The sequence below is a fragment of the Calidris pugnax genome, unplaced genomic scaffold (assembly GCF_001431845.1).
Source record: "Calidris pugnax isolate Ruff unplaced genomic scaffold, ASM143184v1 scaffold24, whole genome shotgun sequence".
Lineage (NCBI taxonomy): Eukaryota > Metazoa > Chordata > Aves > Charadriiformes > Scolopacidae > Calidris > Calidris pugnax.
Window position 1 is genome coordinate 1,866,272 of NW_015090922.1, and position 16,855 is coordinate 1,883,126.

General features: G+C 36.5%; 1 protein-coding gene across 2 annotated transcripts in view; it reads left to right on the forward strand.

Annotated features, from left to right (window-relative positions):
- LIN9 (lin-9 DREAM MuvB core complex component) overlaps window positions 1-16,855 on the forward strand; it is a 41,506-nt gene that overhangs the window by 12,641 nt on the left and 12,010 nt on the right. The window contains exons 4-10 of one of the 2 annotated variants that reach the window (XM_014950512.1): window positions 2,833-2,937; window positions 4,803-4,936; window positions 7,881-8,006; window positions 12,259-12,416; window positions 13,681-13,814; window positions 14,458-14,577; window positions 14,752-14,853. In XM_014950512.1, the coding sequence (XP_014805998.1) occupies window positions 2,833-2,937; window positions 4,803-4,936; window positions 7,881-8,006; window positions 12,259-12,416; window positions 13,681-13,814; window positions 14,458-14,577; window positions 14,752-14,853 (879 nt within the window). The remainder of the gene's footprint in view (window positions 1-2,832; window positions 2,938-4,802; window positions 4,937-7,880; window positions 8,007-12,258; window positions 12,417-13,680; window positions 13,815-14,457; window positions 14,578-14,751; window positions 14,854-16,855) is intronic. The other variant, XM_014950513.1, reaches the window with a different exon arrangement.

Genomic DNA, 16,855 nt, shown 5'->3' on the forward strand with positions numbered 1-16,855 from the left:
AGGAAATGTTATGTTTGAAATCTATCACTCTTGCCCGGTCTGCACATAATCAAAATATCTGAGCAGCATCCAGTAGGGCATTAAGCAACGTGACTAACATCTGTCATACGTAGCTTGCTCTGTGATCTTCTCCCTGGAGAGAGAAACTTATATAGAGAAGGTATTTATTTTGGTAGGTTTCACACAGATATATGTATCTACCTACATGTTGCTGTATGTTTATGCTAGAGAACATAAGGTCTACAAAATGGAGTTCCAGAGAGTGACCAGAACTTTGTGATGGCCCTTAAATCCTGCAGGAGTTCATGTAATTTAGGAGGTGGCATGGGCTAAAGAACAGAGGCCACTGACCATAACGTTTGTACGAAAACTTTGTTGCTCTTTAGGTATGCTGGCTGTAGGTATTAAAAATAAGGAATCAAACTTTGAACATAGCTCAGTATTCTGGGTGTTCTGGAGAAAGCTGAGAGAAAGACCAGTGGATAGTCTGATGGTGGCCCATGTTGCTAAGAGGTGATGTAGTCTTCTGTAGTGGTTTGAGTTCTCTCAACACTGGAAGTTTTGCAGATATGTTCTACCGTTAGTTGAAAAATTGTTCCAAAAATGCCTGACCTATTTAGCTAACGTGGATGATACCTCTTTGCAATGCATGTTATTTTATTCTCATGTGAGGCACCAGCAATCTAGGCTGATGAAACGCTCTTATCACTTTGGATGGTTCCTTGGAATAGAATTTGGCTGCTTGGTTGTAAAACATTTCTCTTGACCTGGATCATAGCACAAGGTGAAGGAACTATTAAGTTTTGTCTAGATTGTTTTAGCATTTGTGTTCCTGTATTGGCACATGCTTTTCATCTGGTGTAGTGTCATAAAATCACGAAGAGCTATGTAGACATTTGGGAGAAAAATTGTTGTTCTGGAACTAACAACTCAGATGTCAAGACTAAAATATAATTGCAAACGTTGAGTAAGGAACCTGGCTCTTCATGCTGTGGGCAGAATGCTGTAATTAGAAAGTCCCGGAGTTCTGCAATGTGAGAGTTTGGCTTGTTGGAACAGGATTGTGGATTTGTTTTCTTGCTCAAAAGTTAGAATAGTTCTGACCTTTCTTTTTTAGGGTGTTGATTTGTCAAGGAAGGCAGAGATGTTATAGAAGAACATAAAGACATTCTAATTTAATTTTAACATTGTTCTTAAGGTTTAGTGAATTGGAAGATGTGAAGAAAAGAGCTCGTTTTTCTCTCTTCACCTAGATACAGCAACATCCAAAACAATTAATAGGATAAATTAATTTCTATGTTAATATGATATGGGCACCACTTGTTTACCTTGTTGATATGTAGTTCCTCTGTTCAGCACGTGTCACTTGCCTGGTCTGTAACAACATCTACAAGGAATGGCTGTTGTCTTCTGTGTGCAGAATGTGCTTAGGTGTTGAGCGCATACAGGACACTGCTGTTATTTAAATATGCTTGTGTAGTTATAGTTATAAAAATATATGTGATTTAGAGTAAGAAAGAAACGTTTCCTTGGGAAAGCTTCAGCTGTTCTCATGGCATGGAACAGGCATACTTTTTGCAACTAATAAGTAATTTAATAGAGAGTATCTCTTTTCAAACAGTTACTTTAATCAGTCACAAGCTTATTACATGTCTTTCTTAAGTGTAAATGCTTATTAGTGAAGTTTTATTTCACTTTGATTTTTTTTTGTTTGTTTTTTTGTTTCTGACTCCTGTTAAGGGCTCATCTTAGTCATTAGTGTTCCTCACATTGTGGGTGTTGCAGATTCCATACCCATATCAATTTGTAGCACTTTCACCATCTGTACTGAAAGAAGTGAGATCTGCATTTGCTCTGCCTTTACTCATCACCTTTGTAAATAGTCTGAAGCACAAGGAGTGCTATGGGGTGCAGTCTTGGGGCTCTGCAAAGGAGACACATTTCAGTTGTGGCTGGCTCCCGTGCTGGGTCACAAAGTCTTCACGGAAGAAAAAGCTGCTCATTCTCAGCACTAACAGCCACTCAGAGGCTACTCTTTTGTCCTCATTGAAAGCACAAGTTTTTTTGTCATAGGGTAAAATGTTGAGGAATAATTAAATGAAGTATTTTTTTCATGATATGCATTTGCATTCAGTCAGCCTTCTAATTCTCTTTGAACTATAACATCTTAGCACACAAGTAAAATTCAGTTAGCATAAATTCTAAATTCTTCTCTTTTCTGATATTTTTCATATAACTTGTTCAAGCTTTAGTTTCTTCAGACTTCAGCTTCTTAGCGTTTTGCAGTGTAGGCACTTTCAATGAGTTAAAAGACCAATAAACCTACACTTTATTAGACTTATAAGAAATCCTTGGGAAAAAAAATATATATCCAGCTAATGTTTTTACTGAGAACATACCAAAACAAATATGCTGTTGGAATAAACTTCTTTTCTTTGACCCAAAATTCATAACAAACTGTTTAACAGATGTGCTTATAACCAAAGTGAGGACTATTTTAGGCTTAGATACACAAGTGTTTAGACACCTAACTCCTCTGGAAACAAGTGGGAGTTAGGTTCTAAATACTTCCGTGGAACTGGGCCAGCAGTATAGTAATGGGTTATAGTTAGCATTGGAAAGCCTGGAATCTTAAATTCCTCCTTCTCTTCTCTCAGCCCTTAGATCTTGAACTGGTTGGAGGCACTATTTATTGTGTACCATGTGCCTTAAAACCAATAGGTGGCAACAGACAAGGCATTCCGTTTCTCTCACTGTGAATTCTGTGCATGAACGGAGAAATCAGATTTTTTTTTTTTTCTTGTAATTCATTCTTAATTTTGATACATGCAGCCCTTCAGAAATTCAAAACGGAGTCGACTCTTCTGTGAAGAAGATGACAGACAAATAAACACAAGGTCACCCAAAAGAAATCAGAAGGTTGCGATGGTTCCACAGGTACCTACATGTATGCAGATATTTTTACCAAAAAGGGGAACAAGTCCTTTCTGTGTTAGTTGAAAACTAGAATACGTTTGCTTTTCAAGTTGCATTATCAGTTTATGAATATTCTTGTGAGGAAAGCTGTTGCCAGGAGTAAGGCAGAATCCAAAACACTTTCTTGTTTTCCTTCTTCCTAACTTTATTCCTCAGTTTGTTTATGGGAATACCTTTTATTTTTGATCCTGGACATAAGCATACAGAGCTAGAAAGGATTCCAGACTAATTGCCCATCTTGCTCCCGCAAACAATCATATACTGTAGTCTGCATAAATTTATTCAGCTTCAGTTAGAAACTGACTAGGTTTCTTTGCATTGACTACATCATTTAGAAGGCTGCTGTAGAACTTAATGTATTCCAACAGTCAGGAACTTGCTCTGGATTTGTAGCCTAAATTTATTCATGGCCATCTAGACTGTCTTGATCCTGTATGGTAATGTCCTCCAATTCAAACAGCTTGTTTTTCTACTCCTCCACTTGACTGTCTACTCCTTGGTAGAGCATGAAAGAGCAGCTGTAATTTCTCTCAGCCTTTTTTTGGCAATGTTGGACGGGGCAACATCTCTTAAAGAATTGGCTCTCTAGTACCTTTGCCATCCAAAAAACACTTCTCTGTACCATCACCTTATGAGCCTGAATTTACCACACTGAAAAAGTACTACTTGAATACTGTTCTTATTTGACATATGAACTGCAGTGTCGAATGGGGAAGACTTAGCAGTTGCTATTTTGTTGGGTCTGTTTTGTCAGAGATGAGGACCATGACATTTCTCTCCATCCATTACCATGATTTCTTAACAGTAAAAATGCCTGAATAATGTTCTAAGCCTGGGTGGTTTGTACTTAAATGTCTGATTGAGGAGGTCCAGTGATGGCTAGATAGACATTTGTGAGGGACTACAGCTGCTGTAGATCTTGCTGTCCTGCTAGGCTTTGTTTCATGGAGTTCTACTGGGAAATAAGGGGACCTGTATCTTGAAGGTAGTGGTTAAGTGCAGCAGGAGCCAGCAAGGTGCTCACCTTATGCTTTATCCTATTATTGCTGCTACCAAAGGTCATAATACTTTTTGAGCATTTGGGGAAGGGTAACAATTGATCATGGTATGGGGACCCAGTCAAACTAATATCCACAAAAAGCTGGATTTTTTTGCAAGTAAGTTTTTCTTTCTGTCAGTTAAGGTAGCCATCCTTGGAACAAAGATTATGGAACTATTTTTCTATCGTCTCATGTATCATGCATGCAATCTAAGACAGTGTCTCTTCTGCCATTTATAAAACAGCATTCAAATGTAGTTAAAATTTGATTGCTTATGTCTGTCCCAGTTTCTCTTGCAGTTTTCTAAAAAGCAAACCCTCTGCTCAAAGCCTTGGCTGTATTATGTCCCTGTGCTAGCTTCATCCTCAGTTTAAGAAGAGTTAGCAAGAGTAGAAGTGCTAGTGCAAATGAGACAATGTTCAGTGGTGCCTCAAACTTCTGAAGTCTCTGTGTACTTTAATGCTATGCTATTGTTACCAATCATGTAGTTTCAGCGTTGGAAAACGTTTCTGTTAGAAGACCTTTGTATAAAGATGACTTGTTTTGTCGATGCTGCTAAAGTTTGCCATCTCTTATATTTGATTGCACTGCTGATATAATACAGTGAGGATTGTTATAGATCTGCAACCAAAAAATTGTCATGAAACAGTGTGTGAGATTAAAATGTAACAATTGTGTTAAAATGTAACAAATGTGCAAATGTTTATCAAGAAAATCGAGTTGAATTATTTGAATGTTGAAGGATGTTAGACTGTGTTTAACTGTCTCCTTTATTTTGCTACATAGAAGTTTAATACAACAATGCCAACACCAGACAAGAAGGTATCACAGAAGATTGGTTTACGGCTTCGTAACCTGCTCAAACTTCCCAAAGCTCACAAGTGGTGCATATACGAATGGTTCTACTCAAATATAGATAAGTATGTTTGGTTTATATACTTGTCTCTTATTAGTATAGAAACAAGCCATTTTCTGAAATTGAGCTGCAACTTTCCATATATTGGCTAGATACTCCGAAGTTTATTCTTAAATAATGAGCTATTGCAAATGATGTCACTGTTTTGGTTTTTGCTGTGGGTTGTTTTTGTTTTTTTCTTTTTTATAATAAGCAACCGACTTGGGTAGTTCCTTGGGTAGTCTTCTATGGAAAGCCTTTCTTCATGGAAATTACTTTTGTTTTATCACCTCTGTCTCTATCAGATACAAGCTTTTATTCGTAATGTTTTTAGCATCTTAAGCATGAAGTTACCAAAACACTTGAAACTTTTTTGAACCCTTGGATCTGTGTTACTCATGGGGGCTGGGAAGGAATCTGCTACTTCATAAGGTGGTGCTTCCCTAAAAGGTGTAAATGTTGATTTTGGGGTATTTCCTCCCCATCATCCTGTTTGTATTGTGATCCCCAACAGAGCTCTGGGTTGTGACTGTTGTCTAGATATAAGTGTCCTTCTGACATCTCCTCATCTGTCTCCTGGCCTGTTTCTGCAGTTTGTGCCTCAGAGTCTTTGGCGCTTGTTCTCTTAACGCCACTAGCACGGTGGTGTGAATTGATGAAAAGAACCATTTTAATTTAGTCCCTAATAATGAAAAACTAAAAATTCTAAAATGTGAAAATTTTTATTGATGAATGGAATCTTAAAATCTACACTGATTGACTAATAGATGAAACACTAGTATTTACTATTCTAAAGAATGGCCACAGAGTTACCAATCATTCTTTTCCAGAATCTATTCATAACAAAATAATTACTGTTTTTCCTTCCTGTTTTAATCACAATTGCTGTGGCTTTTTTCCCGAACTGAAAAGGCAGTCATAGCAACAGAAAAACATTTTAGAATAAGTTCATCACAAGCACAAAAATTACACGTCTGATTTAGTTAGATTTAATTCCCTTTGAAAGAAGTTGGTTTTACATGCTTTTTCCCCACTTATTTGAAAAAAACCCCAACAACCAATCCCCAAAAAACCAACAAAAACAAAGCAAAGAACCCAAACCCTACTTATTCCTGTTAGTAATTTTAATAGGTGATATGTGTAGTTATGACTTTTACAGCAGCCTAAGAACTTTTAGTTTATTCTTAAATAATTCAGGTCTATCAGTAGCCTGGAATTTGAGTTTAGCAGGTAGTTCTGGAAACCTCTTTGATAGTCATCAATGTGTGCTTGTAATGCTAGTAAGATACGATCACATTAAGATATTATAACATAGTATACTAAGAAACTACATGTCTTTGGAAGAAAAACTTTGATGTATGTTGTTGTGAGTAATATGATCTCGGTTTAATGAGAAGCTTTAAAAAGTTTAAAGTACAGAGCTAACTATCACCTGACAAAATATGGCTCACAGTACAAATCTCGAAATATTTTAATCAAATTGTCTCATCTGAAATGGAAATCATCAATTTAAATGACATGTCTACTATAAGCTTTTGAAATATTTTCATCTCCACAACTATCATCTGTGGTTATTAGATTATTGAAGCCGTTTCAGTTGGATTCTCTCTCTGCTCCTGCAGAGGATGGTTTTATGTAAAATCCCATTGACTTCTGAAGCGCGGAGCCTTCTAAAGAGCTACTTACCACAGTGATTGAAGACCCTTAGAGCCAGATGCAGCCATAGCTTATTTACACCATTTCCCAGAGCTTCCAGTCCCGTGGATGCTGTGGGTTTACAGTTTACCTGCTTTAGGAACAAGTGATAGTAAAACCAAATACAGATTCTCTTTCTCCAAAAAAACCTCTTTATGCAGATACCTTACCTTAGCAAGAGTAAATCTGGATAAAATAAAACTCTTTTATACACTTTCTTGTCTGTTTCTTGAGCCTCATTCATCATTCTTTGTGGTTTCCTTTTCACTTCATGCTGCAGCTGCACATCCTTCTACTGCAAAAATACTGTTCTCCATTCTTGCCCCACTCTCCGTGTCTCTATGCACCTTTCCTCTCTCAACTTGAGTTGTTGCTTCCAAGATCCTTCTTGTTCTGTGCTTGGGGATCTCCACCTCTAAGCCCTAGCACCCTGCAGAGAGTGGGGAACAGTGGGCTTTATCTAGGATGCAGTTATTCTTTTGTTCTCACCGGGTGAGATCTATTTCAGTTGCACGTAGTCTTTAATGATTAACCTGCTATTAGACGGGCATATCCATTGCTGCTCCCTTGTTGCTTCAGCCCAAGAAGGATGTGGTACTACAAAGTAAAAGGCAGTCATAAAACACAGAGATGCAGACAGGTCATAGCATCAAAGAGAAATTCAGAAGAATTGTGTAGGGGGGTTCTCTGGACTGTCACTTCTCCAGTACTGATCCTCTGCTTCATCATGGAGTCATGATGTGTAGCTGAAGAGAATTACAAGTTGGCTCAATTCCCTGTATTTTGGAATCCCCTGTCAAATATCTGGGTTATAATTGAATGAATTTATGAAAACAGTACTGACTTTCTATTTCTCAGCACCACATTATCCCTTCCTTTATCCTCAATACCTCACCAGATCTTTACGGTTTCCTTCAGCGTGTTGCAGCATCCTCATGACACTGCATTGGCTTTGCTGAAGTTTTAATTGGTGCTTTTATATACATTACAAAGCAGGATAAATATGTATGTTTCCCTGTGGTAACAAGAGTAACATTTTTGAACATCACTGATAGTAAGGCTCAAATAGAACAGCAGTCCTGGAAACATTCTGTCTTTGTTTTCAGCTGAATTTATTTCAGATCATTTTTTTCCTTTGAATAGGAATGTCTTGTTCATGTGACTAATTTATACTTTTTTGTTTTCGGTATATTTCTTATTATTGATGTTTTTTGGAATCTTGTGACAAAAGTTTACTAAGCATAGTTAACAGAGGACCAATTGTGTTTCAACAGACCGCTATTTGAAGGAGATAATGACTTCTGTGTATGCCTGAAAGAATCTTTTCCAAATTTGAAAACCAGAAAATTGACAAGAGTAGAGTGGGGGAAAATCAGACGATTGATGGGAAAACCACGAAGGTAATTATTTTTTCCTTTCTTTCTTTTCAACTAATCACTACATATAGTTTTGATGTTACTAGAATTGTTCCTCCTAAAATAATTTTGTGTGTAGGTAGTAAAGCAAAGTAAGACCTGAGACTAGAAAAACATTTTATTGAAAAGGTGTTCTCTGGGCACGCACCCTGCTCCCCCCGACACCCTATTCCTTATGTGTGTCCACTCCATGTAGTCCTCATGAGCCTATACTTGAAATGTGCTTTTCCCCTCTCTAGATAACTGAGTGTACAAGCTACGGTATGTTGAAACTATTATTGTATCTTCTGATTATAACTAGCTCTTCACGGGGAAAGCAAGTGCATGTTTTAATTTCACGTATTTTATAATTTTTAAACCATTTAATAGATTCTCAGCTTTTCCTGGCTTGGCTGCCAAAACAGAGAAGACAGGAAGTCACCCATAAAATATTGTACATTGTAGAGAAGAAGCCAGAATTTAACTAAGGCCATAGTTTTTTTTTTCTCTAATTTAGAATTCTTAAACCCACTGGTTCAATTCAGCCTTTTCACAGAAGCTGTACAATATAGCCTAGAGAAGAGAAGGCTCAGGGAGGATCTCATCTCTGTGTATAAATATCTGAAGGGACGGCGTAGGGAAGATGAGGCCAGGCTTTTTTCAGTTGTTTCAGTGTTTTTTAGTGTTGTCCTCTCTGGAGAGAGGATGAGGCAAAGGGCACAAGCTGAAACACAGGAGGCTCAACTTTAACATAAAGAAACACTTCATTTTACTGTGAGGGTGACTGAGCGCTGGCACAGGTTGCCCAGAGAGGTGGTAGAGTCTCCAGCCTTAGAGATACTCAAAGGCCACCTGGACATTGTCCTGGGCAGCCTCCTGTAGGTGAGTCCACTGGAGGGGTTGGAGCAGTTGGCCTCCAGAGGGCCCTCCCAAACTCAACCATCCTCTCATTGTGTCAGATCAGGAGAAAAATACATAAGTAGCGTTGCAGAAATAAAAGACTGGTTTGTTTATGAAAATACAAACACAAAAGCACTGAATCCATTTATAGATCGCTGTACTGAATAAGATTATATTTTGTCTGATGGAGAACTATTTCATCTCCTGTACCTACAAACAACTTCACATAACTAAAAATTGCCAGTCAAGGGAAGGTAGCAGAGCCAGCTTAAAAATAGTTCCTTTTGGAAAGGTTTTCTTATCATTTGAGCTTAAATGAGATAGTTTGTTGTTCCTCTATCATCATCATTCCCTCTGAGAGGAAAATGGGGTATTTGGAGGTTAAATTATCACTTATTCATTTGACTTTTGCCAAAAGTGGGTACCACTATAGAAAAATCAGCTTGCCTGCCTCATTCAGCAGTCTGTTGGATCATTGATAAAATTTCCTTCTTGACTGAATATTGAGTCTTGTTCTGTTTGTTAACCAAAGCTTCATGACTTTTTGCTTTTTATCAACATAAAATACACATTCCTATTTACTTTTTTTAAAAAGTATTCATAGGTATTCTTTTTTTAAGATGTCCAGAGTGGTCTTTGGTCATAGTTCTAAAAGATACTGAACTATTCTAAATCATTTGAATGCTTTTACAAGATAATTTTCATCTACCTCTAGAGAAAAGGCTTTTTTTACATTACTGTTCTGTTAGCTTTCTTACATATCATGAGAAGAAATTTCTAAATACCATGCTAGTAATTTTCCCATGAGGGAAGAAAAAAAAATAAGACATTTTGCATTCACAGTGTTGATGGCAGAGGATAATAGTGTCTCTGTGTGATAGCTGTGCACATGATTGTCATCTTTTTTTTTTATTATTTTGTTTTAAATATATTGTAATATTTTCTTATGTCTGCTGCTACTTTAAATGTCCTATCACACCATCAACAGTGTGGTTGATTGGCACAACAGTATTCTTCATGGGAGCCTGCAAAGCTTGTAAGATTCCAGTAGACTGTGGGGAAAGATATGCTCCAAGAAAAGGAAGAGGTAATAGTTAGTCTTGTGTACTCTGTATAACCTTATTTGGGGTTGTGAAATAGCAATGGATCTGAATTAAGCTCAGATGTGCTTGTCCTGCCATTATATGATGGTGATGATTCCTCTGATAGTTCAAATTCTTATGACCGAGGTAGAAACTGAGTCGAATGTTCAACTTTTTAAAACATCTATACAGAAAACTAAAGAGATTGCAGCGTGAACTGTATCATAGTTTTAATCTTCATTTTTTCATAGGAATAGCATAAAGATGTGATAACCTTTATTAAATATACTTGGGGGACATGGGGTTGGAGATTTCCTTTAACAGAAGCTAGAAATATGTTGCAAACACTTTCTACATCCATGACCTACAGCATTTGGAACAGAGACTTTGTAAGAACAACTGAGCTAGCAGTAAAACAGTAATTGCTGTTGTAGGGCCCTCCAAGGTCAGTGATTAGTGTATCAGCATTTGGATTTGTATTTCTAAGAGCACGGGTCAAAGAGTATCAGATGATATCTGATGTTCCTGATGCAAGGCCCTGGACATGACATGATTAGAAGGACTAATATTAAAGTCTGCATTGCCTTTTTTTTTTTTTTTTTTTTTGTCTTGTCACTCTGTTCTCCTCAGTGGAATGGAAAACCCCTGACTTGCATTTTGCTACTTCATATTCCCAGCCCATGGCAAGCGTTATTTCAAACATGTTCCTCCCCAGTAGTAAATATTAAGCAAATAGCATCTTTAAATGAGGCTACCCAAATAAGCTTTGCATAAGTCTCCCAACTACCATCCCTCCCTGTTCATTGTTGTTTTTTTTAAAAATGTCTTGCTTAGGACTAAGATCTTGTGTTAACACTGTACACACTGGCTATGCCCCATATAATTTAGGAACCATGTATAAGATAAAAGGCAAATGATGTATGTGTACAAATGTGTACAAATGTGTGTGAAACTGCTGGTTGATGTGAAAGAAGGTGGTCTCACCATCCTGACAGCTCAATTCTTACCATCTCACGCACGTTGCAAGGAAGAGAAATGACTTTGTGGAACCCTCCAAGTGAGGGGTATCCAGGAAAAAACCATAAGAATGTTTATTTTGGCATATAATGAGAGAGTAGTAGGAGCAGACTCAGAAGCAGGAGCTGACTGTTTAGTACTGAGGAAGGTCTTGAAGGATTTTAAACAAAATAATTTGCAGTGTAAAGGAGGAAGCAGCAGAGTTGTCAGTGTCTTCTAAACTAACCTCATAAAATAGGACTTTTTATTGATCACTGATCAATATATAACTGTATGAGTTCCGCAGAAAATGTTTAAATTGCATTTGACTGCAGTAAAGCAATTAACAAAGGTAGTAAATTATTTGATAAATAACTGCTTTTGCAATTAAGCAGACCTACAGTGGCATCCGTACTCCTTTTTTAAACTACTTCTTTCATTGACATGAGAATAATAAAAGGTTTTTTAATAAGAAGAGATAGGATTGAGTCCTTAGTGTCTTTGTGCTTTCAGTGTCTCCCTCGTGCATCGTACGTATTCAGTGGGTTAAAAGTGAAAATTAACCAAACCAAGTAATGGCCTTGGGAGTAAGTCTTCCATCTTTTACATTACATTTTAAGACACCCCCCAAAACACGGAAGGGAACTGCTGGAAATTATCTGATTTTACACAATAGCCCAAGTTCAAACGAATTTGTCCTTTTACTGTGATCAATCTCAGAACAATTCATGTGCGTAATAGAGATTTTGTGGCTGAGTTGGACTCCGCACAGGTGCGAGGAGATGAGACAGAGGAGTGTCCTTTTATGTTCTGAGTCTGGTGCCCTTTCATCCTAAGTTAATTTAATTGAGCTAATGAGCACCCATGAAAGGGATTTACTCTGTACCAGTAAGTGGTGGCAGCCAGGGACCTCTTTACATGGATTGAACTGGTATTTGGAGCAGACTGGTTATGGGACCTGCTTTAGCTTTGCTGTGACACCAGGTGGATCCTTCTAAGCAGAAGAAGACCAAAAAAGTTGTACTCTTCTGATATACTAATGCCATAGCTAGCATTCCTGAGTGTTATTTTTAAATAAACTGTTAATTAAGGAGTGATAATTCTTGGGAGTAAGACTGTCTAAATCCGTTCAAAGAAATCCTTTCTCTTGAACACTTCACCTCAAGCTTTTTCATATTCCCTCACTGATTTGTAAACTGTGCCTATTTATTTGGTGCGTCTTCTCGTATGTGTGTTTTCAGTGCTGAATTTAAGTAGAGTTTTACATAATTATATTATAGGTGTTCCTCTGCATTCTTTGAGGAAGAGAGATCAGCACTAAAACAGAAACGGCAGAAAATAAGACTTTTGCAGCAGCGGAAAGTTGCAGATATTTCACAGTTCAAAGATCTTCCAGAAGAAATTCCATTACCGCTTGTAATAGGAACAAAAGTTACAGGTAACTTCTGAAGAGCAAACAAACGAAAAACCAGCCAAGTGTTTTTGCAAAGATTTTAGTAAACCGTAATATACTTAGTGCACATAGTTAAGATAAACGTAAAATATCAAAACCTGTATGTTTTTAGCTTATTCAAGAAGGTGCTTGTGAGGATTAGCTAGTATTTTTAAAACAGTCATGTGGTTTTGAGGCACAAACTTAGTATATTTTATTATTTCTGCTGTTCAAATTGTAGAATTTTAAAATTTTTAATGTCTAGTATACCTAATAAATCTTGGAGAGAAAGAGAGAGATGCTTAAATGCAAAAAGTGGAGTGCTGTCTGAAAATTTAAATTCTAATGTAATATAAAACTTGAGCTTTATTTTTAGTCCATAAATTTAAAAATATCTGTTTTGAAAGAGATACACAATTGATATTGCAGTGAAGTTGGATGTGTATACTCAACATGACATTACCTTACTGAAAAAACTTACTCGTAACAGAGGAAGGAATACTGATAAAAACATTCCATGAGTTTTGTCTAATTTTATATAAACTTGAATTTCTCCAGCCCGGAATTCCTCCTCCATTCACTTAAGTGTGGTATCTCCCACTTAAGCCACTGCTGTTTATTGCTTTTTGTGTTCTTCAGCAACACTGCCCTTAATTCTTGCAGAAGAACAGGTGTGCACAACGCTGCTGCTCCTTGAGCTGTGTTCCTCGTTATCTTTTGCCAAATAAGCAATCATCAGTGGAAGAGATCAAATAGAAAAGGGTATGCAAAATCAGCCAGAAATTGGCTTTTGCCTGTGTCAGTCCGGAGGTATTGGGTATTAAAGACTGTTTTATTTAGGCATAAGTGTAGAGTTAAGGATTAGATTTGAGCAAACTGTGTCAGTCAGGAGGTATTGGGTATTAAAGACTGTTTTATTTAGGCATAAGTGTAGAGTTAAGGATTAGATTTGAGAAATACTTGACTCGCAAAGATAGGTTTGACAAAAAGACAAAAAATTGGGTAGTATTTCTATTGCACCGGGTTTACTCTTTTTTTTTTTTTTTTTTTTGGGAAATACTTGACTCTCAAAGATAAGTTTGACAAAAAGACAAAAATTTGGGTAGTATTTCTATTGCACTGGGTTTACCTTTTTTTTTTTTTTTCATTTAATCTGGGGGTTTTAAATATACATATAGAGGGTTGCTTGCAAAAGATGTATCAAATCTATTTTTCTGAATGGTATCAGAACGTTATAATGTTTGGTTTGTTGTTCTTTTTTTTTTTAAAGCACGTTTACGAGGTGTCCATGATGGCCTATTCACTGGACAAATAGACGCTGTAGACACCCTTAATGCTACATACAGAGTAACTTTTGACAGGGCAGGTCTTGGAACACACACAGTCCCAGATTATGAAGTACTTGTAAGTATCGATGATACGTTCTTAAAATTAAATTTTAAAAAATCTACAATTGTATGTTTTAATAAAATAAAAAAAACCACAACTCAAAATACTACATCAAGGTGGTATTGTCATAAAATAGAAACAAGCATAACAGATGCATGGGAAATTCCAGGGGAATGAGCTTCTACTGTTCATGGTTTTATAGAACAGGATAACCCTCTATATAAAAATATAATAGCTCAGGCTGGAATAATTTACTAGGCCTACTATTATAGGTTGCTATAATAGCCTGAGTTTAATGTGAAGAAAAATAATGAGTAGTGTAAGATCCCAAAGACAATTCTGCTATGGGATCCTGGCAGGATTTGCAGATAATGTTCAAGAAAACCTGGCCCTTCGTAATCTGCCAAAGTCTGGAACAGCCTGTGGTAGTTGCAAGCAAGTATTATGGGTTGTTTAACCCCATTTTGAAACTTCTTATGGTAAGGAAGCTACCTGTGGGGATGTTGCTTTGGTCAAACAATTTGGGGTTATTTCCTAGCTCCTGGCCTTTTTGTACCATGGCTAGTCCAGATCCCAGAAATAAATTATGTATTTCAAAAGGTGTGTAAAATTAATTAATCTGACAACTCAGTGTATCCTTCCTTCTCCTGTCTTGCAGAGTAACGAGCCTCATGAAACCATGCCAATTGCTGCCTTTGGACAGAAACAACGGCCTTCAAGGTTCTTCATGACCCCTCCCCGATTGCACTACACACCTTCACTCCAGTCTCCAATTACAGTAAGTTATTTTTTTTCATGTAATATTAATCATTGAAACGTTTTCTGGTACATGTTGAAGCTGTTACCTTAAACAGTTTTTGAGATTAATTTGCTGAGGTTATTCAGCAAGATAAAAATCTTAGCAAATCCCTCTAAAAATAAGGTATTAAATTAAATATTCTTTCTTGTACAGGACAGTGATCCTTTATTAGGACAATCTTCATGGAAAAGCAAGATTTCAGGCACAGATACTGAAACACTAGGAGGCTTTCCAGTAGAATTCCTCATTCAAGTGGTAAGTGTTAACTGCAACTCTTCATTTTGTTGTGAATTATCCTTTTGTGTTTATTCTGCCAGTCCTTCTGCAGTTAAATGACCTTCTGTTGATTTATGACAGATCTGGTGATATCCAAAATAACTTTTGAAAAGATGTTAATAATATTTGTTTTTATTTCCCCCCCCCCCGCCTTCTTAATATTCTGACTTTCATAAGCTTTGAAATATGCTGCTCTTCAGACAGCAGGAGGGACTTACGTCTCCAAAAGGGTGTCTTATTTTTCCCAGCTCTACCAGTTGATTTTAAAAAAAAAAGGATATTATTTCTACCTGCAAACTTTATACTTTTTTTTTTAATTTAAAATATACTTGCATTATACAAATAACATTTGCCCATGTGCAATATCATATATTGTATAATACTGTATTTTATGTTACATGGTGTCCTACATGCATTGTACGCAGTAGAAAAAAAGCAAATATACATGGTATAGATAAGAAAACTGTTCTTTTTCTTCATCTTTATGAAATAATTCCTCCGTGATTTTTGTACACCAGTTCAGAAGAGCACAGACAAGTAATGGTAGGAAGCTGAGATTCAGTGAAAATCAAAACTCATTGAAGCAAGTTACTCTTCAGGATGATGGAGGACTGTAATTGCTCCTGTTGAGTTACCTTAAGATCTGTGATTGAATTCTTTAAAATGAAAGTCGTTGTGAACATGCTAAAGAAGATTGGAATTATCTGTGTTTAAAATACTAAAACTGAGAAATAATATTGCTAAACACTTCTCAAATTTTAAAGTGTATGTAATTGGTCAAAAGAATCAAGTAGCTCACACAAAACACTAATATTTTGGCCGCTCAACATAATAGATTTTATTTGACAGAAAGATCCCTTCATTTTTTTTTAGGGGAAACTTATTGTATGAAGCTAGTTTTTTCAAAAGGTGGCTCAGAAAATTTAAAATAGAGGTAGTTGCTAGAAGATTGGGTTAAAAATTGAAATACACAAAAGATATGGTCTTTGTTTATGCTGCTAAACTGTACCTGCAGCTCTCCTCCTGCCTGAGTCACCAAGTGTCTTCAATGAAACAGGGTAACTAAGGTGCATTGAACTTTACAACTATTCAATGCGTCAAGTTGATCTGTTTGTGATACTGTTTTTGTATTTTAAGTCTGAAAACGTGGTTTTTCAGTCACGCTTGGTGGTATATTATTAGCTGTTATAAGGAAATCTGAGTTTTAAAAGTAGAGGCCTCTTGCTTGTATTACAAATGGTGGCATTTTACAAAGGTACCACATTAATATGTATTTTTTTGCTTGAAGATTGTCAAAAGATTCTGAACAAAATCAAGCCATGGATTTTTGACATTTATGTGAGCAACTTAATACTTTATCTGGGTTTTGATAAAGAATTGCAAGGCTTAAAAATACATTTATTGAAGGACTATTGTGCATTTTTTTTTAAACCTAGCATCTTATGCATCTACTTTTTTATTAGAAATTTGTGGCTGGTAATGAAATTTGGTGGTGTGAAATGTGTGAGGCTGGTGAATACTGATAATTGATTGCATTTTGTTCACCAGTTCAGATGTATTTTTATGTTAAAGGTGACCATTAAAGGTGTTCTAGCCTTTCTTACACACTGGTACAATAAAAAGGTCAAAGCCCTCATTCTGATTTAATAGTGATTCAAGAAGTAAATGATCAGAAAATGTTGGATTCAAAGAAAACTCTCTGGAGAATTATTGCCAGGCAGTTGTTTATGATACCATGAATAAACAATTTCAGGTGAAAAATTTTATTTTGGACAAAACAGAAAAAACGCAGCAGACCTTCAAAAAGGTTTCAGTCCAACCCCTTAGTTCTCTTTTACGGGTCCTGAAATTATTTTGGAGCAAAAGGAAGTGCAGACACCTGCAGACACTGACAACTAAATGTTAGGGATATTGTCTTTACATGTAACTCGCAGTTGTAAGCAAACATTGGGAGTTGTAACAACTATTTTAATCATAGTTC